Source organism: Ammodytes marinus (genome assembly GCF_949987685.1).
Source record: "Ammodytes marinus genome assembly, chromosome: 7".
In the NCBI taxonomy this organism is placed as follows: Eukaryota; Metazoa; Chordata; class Actinopteri; order Uranoscopiformes; family Ammodytidae; genus Ammodytes; species Ammodytes marinus.
In genome coordinates, this window is record NC_137211.1 from 1,002,929 (window position 1) to 1,011,867 (window position 8,939).

At 46.1% G+C, this 8,939-nt stretch overlaps 1 protein-coding gene across 1 annotated transcript in view; it reads left to right on the forward strand.

The window, feature by feature from the left end:
* The window catches only part of kcnd1 (potassium voltage-gated channel, Shal-related subfamily, member 1), a gene marked incomplete at both ends in the record, with an annotated part of 54,447 nt that extends 48,249 nt beyond the window's left edge, over positions 1 to 6,198 (forward strand). The window contains one exon of the mRNA XM_080031114.1: positions 5,988 to 6,198. Within this exon, the coding sequence (XP_079887240.1) occupies positions 5,988 to 6,198 (211 nt within the window). The remainder of the gene's footprint in view (positions 1 to 5,987) is intronic.
* Positions 6,199 to 8,939: the final 2,741 nt, after the last annotated feature.

Consider the following 8,939-nt stretch of genomic DNA (forward strand, 5'->3'; position numbering starts at 1 on the left):
ATGATCCGCTACCTGTCTGAAATATGTGTGCGCTGAAACAAAAAACAGCCTAGGTTCTGTAAACTGGCCTGTTGCTATAGCTACACTGGGCCCCCTTTGTTTACATACCAGTTTACAGAGTATTACAGAAACTTCACTTAAACCTGCAGTGTGTAGAATTTTGGGTTTTATTTCCTAGCAGATTTTGTAGAAAGTAATAATAATATCCAGAAGTACATTTAATTTAGTGCATAATAGCTTGTTGTAACTAACTGGCATCGCCAGAATGAATATAAGCTCCTCGGGGCTTCCGTAGCGGGTTGGTTGACTTCCTGATATGACCAGTAGATGTATGCCGTGAGATGTGCCATACCTATAAAGTCATTAACGATCACTACGCCTCCAGTATTCTTCATTTACAACCCGGCCGCCCGCCTGTATTGGGCAGAAGTTACCACATATTTTTGGCGACGAGGAGAACGGGTATTTTTGGACGTGTCGTTCCGTTGTTGTTGTTAGCGTGCTCGGAGGCTAACTAGACGGCTGTCTACATGAGCAGTGACGACGAGGGACCTCGAGTGCAAATGGCTGTATTCGGGACTATCAGTGAATTTGTGGAGGGAAACGAAGACTGGCCGGAGTATGAGGAAAGGTTGGGACATTTTTTCCTTGCTAATGGGATTACAGATGAGGCTAAAAAGCGCTCTATTCTCTTGAGTGCGTGTGGAGCAAGGACTTACAAGCTGATAAGGAACTTGGCCACACCGCGGAAACCAGGGGAGATCCCGTATGATGAACTTGTCCTGCTCGTGGGGAACCACCACAATCCAAAACCGTCTGTGATAGTCCAGCGATTTAAGTTTCACAGCTGTTTCCGGAAGCAAGGTCAGTCTGTTGCCAACTTTGTAGCCGAGTTACGGCAGCTCTCGGAGCATTGTGACTTCGGGGCAGTTTTGGATGATATGCTCCGTGACAGATTGGTGTGCGGGATAAATAATGATGCTATACAGCGCCGCCTGCTGGGGGAAACCCCTCCATTGATTTTTAAGAAAGCCCTAGAGATTTCCCATGGCATGGAAATGGCAGCTAATAATGCAAGAGATATCCAAAAAGGGAACGGGGTGCAGCAGGCAGTGGCGGTGCACCAAGTCAGGAGAGAGACTGATAAAACGGCAAGGCGGGTGGAATGTTTTCGGTGTGGAGGGGCACACTATGCAAATGACTGCAAATTCAAAGATGCTGTTTGCCATGCATGTAACAAAAAGGGACATTTAGCTAAAGCGTGCAGGAGCTCAAGAGGACAGGGAAAAAAACAAAATCCTCAGGCAGACACACACCACCTTGACGGAGAAACAGAGGAAGCTGAGTGTTCCTATAACATGTTTGGAGTGGAGACAGATGAGGAACCGCCTGAACCCTATTATGCCACAGTCACGGTAGAGGGGCAAGACATCAAGTTTGAGATTGATTCAGGTGCCACAGCGTCTGTCATCAGCGAGGAGACCTACAGGAGGACATGGGGGTCTAATCTACCTCCCCTCAGGTCGTCAAAGCTCAAACTCAGGACTTATACGGGGCAGCCTATACCACATTTAGGGGTGCTATCTGTGGACATTTCAGCCGAGGGACAGAAGGCAACGGCCAGGCTGGTGATCGCTAAAGGCAGAGGGCCCAGTCTTTTGGGCCGTGATTGGCTTCGCAAGATCCGACTGGACTGGCATGAAGTTAAGTATGCACACACAACAGAGGATGTTCTGCAGCGGTACAGGGACGTGTTCAGGGATGAGCTGGGCACATTAAAGGGCGTAAAAGTGAGACTCCATGTTGACCCTGAGGCCACGCCACGGTTTTTCAAGCCCAGATCGGTGCCGTATGCCATGAAAGGCAAAGTGGAGGAGGAGCTTGAACGCTTACAGAAGCTGGGTATCATTGAGCCCATCCAATTTTCAAGGTGGGCGGCCCCCATTGTTCCAGTTTTGAAGCAGGACAAAACGGCTAGGATATGTGGGGACTATAAGCTCACAGTAAATCAAGTCTCTAAGCTGGACGTGTACCCATTGCCACGGGTGGATGACCTGTTTGCAACTCTGGCAGGGGGTAAACTATTCACAAAGCTGGACATGAGCCAGGCTTACCAGCAGCTCCTTCTCGACGAGGAGTCAAAAGAGTATGTCACTATCAACACTCACAAAGGGTTATTTAAATACAATCGCTTGGTGTTTGGAGTGGCGTCGAGCCCCGCCATTTTCCAGAGAACAATGGACACTGTACTGCAGGGGATTCCACATGTAGCAGTGTACTTGGATGATATCTTGATCACAGGGGCCACAGAGGCGGAGCATCTGGCTAATTTAGAGCAGGTGCTGAAGAGATTCTTGGATGCAGGGCTGCGATTAAAGCGCAGCAAATGTTCATTCCTGGCGCCGAGTGTGACTTATTTGGGACACAAAATCACAGCTGAGGGGCTCTGGCCGCTAGAAGACAAAGTGAGAGCTATCAAAGAGGCCCCCAGCCCTAAGAACGTTGCTGAACTCAGGTCCTTTTTAGGCATGGTGAATTATTATGGCAAGTTCATGCCTGACCTCTCAAAGGTGCTGTCTCCACTGTACAAGCTGCTGCACATTGACACAAGGTGGCAGTGGCGTGATGAGCAAGAGGCAGCATTCAAAAAAGTAAAAGAGCTCCTCTACTCTGCGCCGCTGCTTGTTCACTATGACCCAGCTAAGGAGATCACCCTTTCATGTGACGCCTCACCATATGGCGTCGGGGCAGTGCTCTCGCATGTAATGGAGGACGGCTCAGAGAAGCCCATTGGTTTCGCGTCACGGACACTGACGGCAGCCGAGAAGGGGTATTCACAGCTGGACAAAGAGGGTTTGGCCATTGTGTTTGCTGTTAAGCGCTTTCATCAGTACATTTATGGTCGCGCATTCACAATTTATACAGACCATAAACCACTAATGAGCCTGTTCAGTGAAATCCGATGCATCCCACCACTAGCGTCAGCCAGGATACAGCGTTGGGCGCTCACACTGTCAGCCTACCAGTACACTATTGTCTACAGAGCGGGTAAGGATAATGCCAACGCAGATGCACTAAGCCGGCTGCCTTTACCGGACACACCCGCTGATACATTTGTGCCGCCAGAGACGGTGTTTTCATTGGAGAGACTGTCAGAATCCCCTATCAAAGCGACTCAGGTCAAGCAGTGGACAGAGAGGGACCCAGTGCTATCCCGAGTTAAGACGTTCCTTCTCCAAGGATGGCCCAGTACGGTGGAGGAAGAGGAACTGAAGCATTATGCCAAACGCAAAACAGAACTGAGCCTGCAGGATGGCTGCATCTTCTGGGGTGCTAGAGTCATCGTGCCTCCCCCTGGACGTTCACAGATCATAGAGGAAATACATGAGACACATCCGGGGGTGTCTCGAATGAAAAGCCTTGCAAGATCCTACGTCTGGTGGCCAAAAATGGATCAGGATCTGGAGAGCAAGGTAAAATCATGCACACAATGTCAGATCAATCAAAACATGCCTCCACCTGCGCCATTGCACCCATGGGAATGGCCAGACCGTCCCTGGTCTAGGCTACATTTGGACTTTGCTGGCCCCTTCATGGGGCAGATGTTTCTTATAATGGTGGATGCGCACTCTAAATGGATAGAAGCCCACATAATGAGCAACATTACAGCTCCCACAACCATCGACAAGCTCAGGGCAGTGTTTGCAGTCCACGGGCTGCCTGACACAGTGGTCACGGATAATGGCACATCGTTCACCAGTGAGCTATTCGGTGAGTTCATGCAACAAAATGGCATTCACCACATACGGACAGCTCCTTTTCACCCAGCTTCGAATGGTTTGGCTGAGCGGGCCGTGCAGACAGTGAAGGAAGGCCTGAAGCGGATGACAGGGGATTCTCTCAGCACCCGGCTTTCACGTTTCCTGTTCAAATACCGCCTCACGCCACAGACTACAACTGCACGCACGCCAGCAGAGATGCTCATGGGGCGTAGGCCTAAGTCAAAGTTGGACCTGCTGCGCCCAGACATGAAGGCAAGGGTGGAGAGGAAGCAGGTGAAGCAAAAGGAATTGCATGACCAACATGCACGAGAGAGACAGTTAAAACCCGATGACAGAGTCTATGTGAGGAACTTCAGCAACATCAGCAAGCAGCAGTGGCTACCTGGGATTGTTCTTGAGCAGAGTGGTCCAGTTTCCTATGTTGTCAGGCTGACGGACGGACGCATTTTCCGTAGGCATCAAGACCATGTGCGCATGCGCTATAACACAGACTCTGAAACAGGCAGTGCCACAGGTGTTCCAGGGGTGGGACAGACGACTGAGGAAGCATGTCTTCCAGTGACTTGGCCAGAAAGAGAGCCACATGCAGAGGTGTCTGTGTCACCTGAAGAGGATGGACATTCTCACATGGACCCACAGTCTTCCCCCAACTCACCAACACCAGGTCCACCCAGAACCCCCTCACCACTAGTGGTAGCTGTGGAGTCAGAGGGGGAATTGCGCAGGTCGCAGCGCACTCGCAAACCTCCAGATAGACTTCAAATGTGACTGTTATTCAGGTGTTCTTAGTTCTTAACTGTGCTAAGGTATCAGTATATGTTTAGAGGTATGCCAGTCATAACACCATTGATGTTTTCTATATTGGGGGAATGTTGGAAGTTAAAGGGGGAGAAGTGTTGTAACTAACTGGCATCGCCAGAATGAATATAAGCTCCTCGGGGCTTCCGTAGCGGGTTGGTTGACTTCCTGATATGACCAGTAGATGTATGCCGTGAGATGTGCCATACCTATAAAGTCATTAACGATCACTACGCCTCCAGTATTCTTCATTTACAACCCGGCCGCCCGCCTGTATTGGGCAGAAGTTACCACATAGCTGAACATTTTTTTTTAATTATTATTTTTTCCCCCTTAGAAAGGGTCTCGTATATGTCCATATTTCTGCATATTTTGGACCAAGGCTTAGTGCCGCCATCTTGAAAGTGTAATAGTTGGAATGTCATCAGGTGCATTGTTTAAAATTTAGAATTGTTCTTGTCCTTGAAGGCCACTGTAGCTTCTGTTATTATTCTAAAGGGGTGGGGTTACCCAGGGAGCGTTGCATTCTAGAACTTTGTAGAACTTTCTTGATGATGTCATATTACACACTGCACCTTTAAGATGGTAGAGTCTAAAATAGGATTTTCTCCAATTTGGTATTACAGAAACAAATCTGACTTTAGGAATCCTATCTTATCTTAGGAAACTATAACATTGGATATTATTGGGTTGAAAATAAACCCAACTCTTTTGTTCGTTTGTGTCTCTTTTTATTTATTTATTTATTTGCACACACTCAACACACTCAGCAAATACATTAACACATGTAAAGATTAAAAGAGTATGTGCTGGAGAGGTCAGAAACCCGAATGGGCTTATCGAGTGACCTCTCCAGGTTACATATAAACAAAAAAAAAATATATATAAAAAAAAAAGTCGTTCCAGTCTCAACGCCCAGACACACAAAAAGTGATTTTAACAAAATGCATTCTCCAGAATCACTTAAGTTCTGTAAAGCAAACTATACAATTGGATATTAATGGTTTATGTCTGTCTGTCTGTGTGTGTGTGTCTGTCTGTCTGTGTGTGTGTCTGTCTGTCTGTCTGTGTGTCTGTCTGTCTGTCTGTCTGCCTGTCTGTCTGTCTGTGTGTGTGTCTGCCTGCCTGTCTGTCTGTCTGTCTGTCTGTCTGTCTGTCTGTCTGTCTGTCTGTGTGTCTGTCTGTCTGTGTGTGTGTGTGTGTGTGTGTCTGTCTGTGTGTCTGTCTGTCTGTCTGTCTGTCTGTCTGTCTGTCTGTCTGTCTGTCTGTCTGTCTGTCTGTCTGTCTGTCTGTGTGTCTGTCTGTCTGTGTGTGTGTGTGTGTGTGTGTCTGTCTGTGTGTCTGTCTGTCTGTCTGTCTGTCTGTCTGTCTGTCTGTCTGTCTGTCTGTCTTTGTATCTCTTTCCAGTCGTTCCAGTCTCAACGCGCAGACACACGACTTCCTGAAGCCGAACTGCGGGGAACCAGATTTCTCCGCCGCCATCATCAGTATCCCGACGCCACCGGCCAACTCCCCGGACGAGAGCCTCCCGCCGTCGCCCATCCCCATCCCGGGAATACTGCGCAACACTCGGGCTACGGCCTACATCCAGGACAGCGTTAAAATATCCTCCTTATAACCTAGAATCTAACCATCAGATTACAAAGCATTCCCCCTCATTTGAAAACACAAACCCTTACCACCAAAATCCCCATGTGATAGTCCTGATTATCCTGATTTTCCTGAAGCTCCAGGGGCACTTATAGCAAAGAAATCTTCGGGGAAAAGACTAGATGAATACCTTGAAGTCCCACTGGTTCCATTTTAAGGTCCTCTAACCAATTTGGGGTAACGTGGTAACAGGAGACAGCATCTAACCGGATCTTGGAAGGCATAAATCAAAGGCAAGGACTTTAAAAATGGACCATAATTGATCTTGCGAAGACTTCCTTCGGTCTTACGAATCACCCTTTATGCATACAAGACCCCGACTCCATGCACTTTCTCCTTTCTCCCCCCCTTACACAGCTCTGACATTTTGGATCTGTTGCACAAAACCCCTAGGGAGGGTTCATCTTGGATTTGACGATAGGAAAAATGCCATAAAAGACTTACTGAAGGGTTCGTTGGGTCAGTTTTGCGTCCTAATTAAAGATAACGCTTTAAAGGGAAGGGTTCAAGATGCGTGTATGGGACAGATGTGATATTTCTCAGTCTTAACCTGCCCTGAATGAACCGAGTGCATCGTATACTGAAGGAAAAGTCGACAAATTGGACTTGGAATTTGATCTAGAAGGAACTAACGACCATTGAAGTACATTTTCAACTCAAAGACGTTGAAAACCGAACAACATTGATGGAAATCTGAAGCCATGGCAACAGTACAATAATTCTATTATTTTGGATTTTTGTTGTTCTGCGAAAACAAGTGAAGACTATCAGGACATTATATCTCACAAACTATATGGATTTGGAATTTTGCCTGCGTCCAACCCCGGATGGTTTTCTTTTCTGTTCAGCAACAGATTGGATCCCCTAACCCAAGCCCGATTTTCAGGTGAAAATCTCGATCATCGGCGAGAGTAGTGTTGGACGTTTTTTCGCTTGGAACTGTAGAAGGAGTACAATAGGTTTTAACCACAAACAATTGGTCCTAATGTCTTCAAAAATGGATCTAGGGATCGTCAAATGGACTTGTGGAGGGATGTTCGGATGATAGAATCGGCTGTGGGACACATTTCAACTGGATTTTTAAGGAGAGAGAACTTTTAAGGATCAGAACCAAGGAAAAATTAAACTCTGAAATCGTAGAACAATGATCCGGAATTTGCCGAAAAACAGGAAATCAAGCACATGGACCGAACGCAACAGGGTTTAACTGTTTTATCCTAAAAACTGTCTATACAAATACACAGAGCGGATATTTAAGGACTTTCAAGGACTTAACCAAGCTTTCTGAACAGTGCTGGACTTTCCTTGGTTTTTTCTCAATCGGACTGTGGACAGAAAATGGTCGTGAGTTGATTTCTGGTCTGATGTGGACTGGTGTTTGTCAGTGACTATGGAACTGGAAACGAAAGCCTTTTACTTTTAGAAATATGCAACATTACAACAAGCAGGAACAATAGCATCAACAACAAATGAACAAGAATAATTAATAATATCAATATTAAAAAATGTGTGTGTGTGTGTGTGTGTGTGTGTGTGTGTGTGTGTGTGTGTGTGTGTGTGTGTGTGTGTGTGTGTGTGTGTGTGTGTGTGTGTGTGTGTGTGTGTGTGTGTGTGTGTGTGTGTGTGTGTGTGTGTGTGTGTGTGTGTGTGTGTGTGTGTGTGTGTGTGTGTGTGTTATGAAAACTAAAGTCCTTATTGCAGGGAACATCATGTAGAATCAACTAAGAAAACCATTGTGTTGTGTGAGAGAGAGAGAGAGAGAGAGAGAGAGAGAGAGACAGACGGACAGACAGACAGAGAGAGAGAGAGGGGGGAGAGAGAGGGAGAGACAGACAGAGACAGAGAGGGAGAGAGAGAGAGACAGACGGACAGACAGACAGAGAGAGAGAGAGGGGGGAGAGAGAGAGACAGACAGACAGACAGACAGACAGACAGACATAGAGAGAGAGAGAGAGAGACAGAGAGAGAGACCGAGAGAGAGAAAACACAACAGAGTATTCTGCAATAGATTTGAATGGGAAAAGGAAATGTATCGCCAAAAGGTCTCAAAAGTCCATTTTTCCCGATGACGTTCACTCTTGGGAGAATTTTTAGTTTGTTTTTGAGGTTGTTTTCATTTATCATAATGACAGTTCCTCCCTGAAGATTAAAGGCCTACTTCACCGGTTGGAATATGAAGGTGTATTGAACTCGGAGATCCTATGAAGTATAAATGTGCAAAAAAAATTGAAATCGGATCATCCTAGCCTGAGAAAAGGCAGAAAGAGTGTTTTATGGTCTCACTGTCTAACCCTACATTTTTCTTTCTGTGATGTCACAGAAAGAGAAATGCTGGGTTAACATAAAACACTCTTTCTGCCTTTTCTCAGGCTAGGATGATCCGATTTCAATTTTTTTTGCACATTTATACTTCATAGGATCTCAGAGTTCAATACACCTTCATATTTCAACCGGTGAAGTAGGTCTTTAAGTTATGTTACTTTATTAGTCAACTGCTAGATTGACATTCGTCTTTCCGCATATCCCTTTAGAATTTTACCTTTACTGGGCCCGGCACCAACATTTTTTTTATTTTATTTTTTTTATTTATTTATTGGGTTTTTCATTTTTTGGAACAACAAAAACACATATACAGGGAACAGGTGTCTCCTGGTTTAAAGGTGCAGTGTGTAATATGACATCATCAAGGAAGTTCTACAAAGTTCCAGA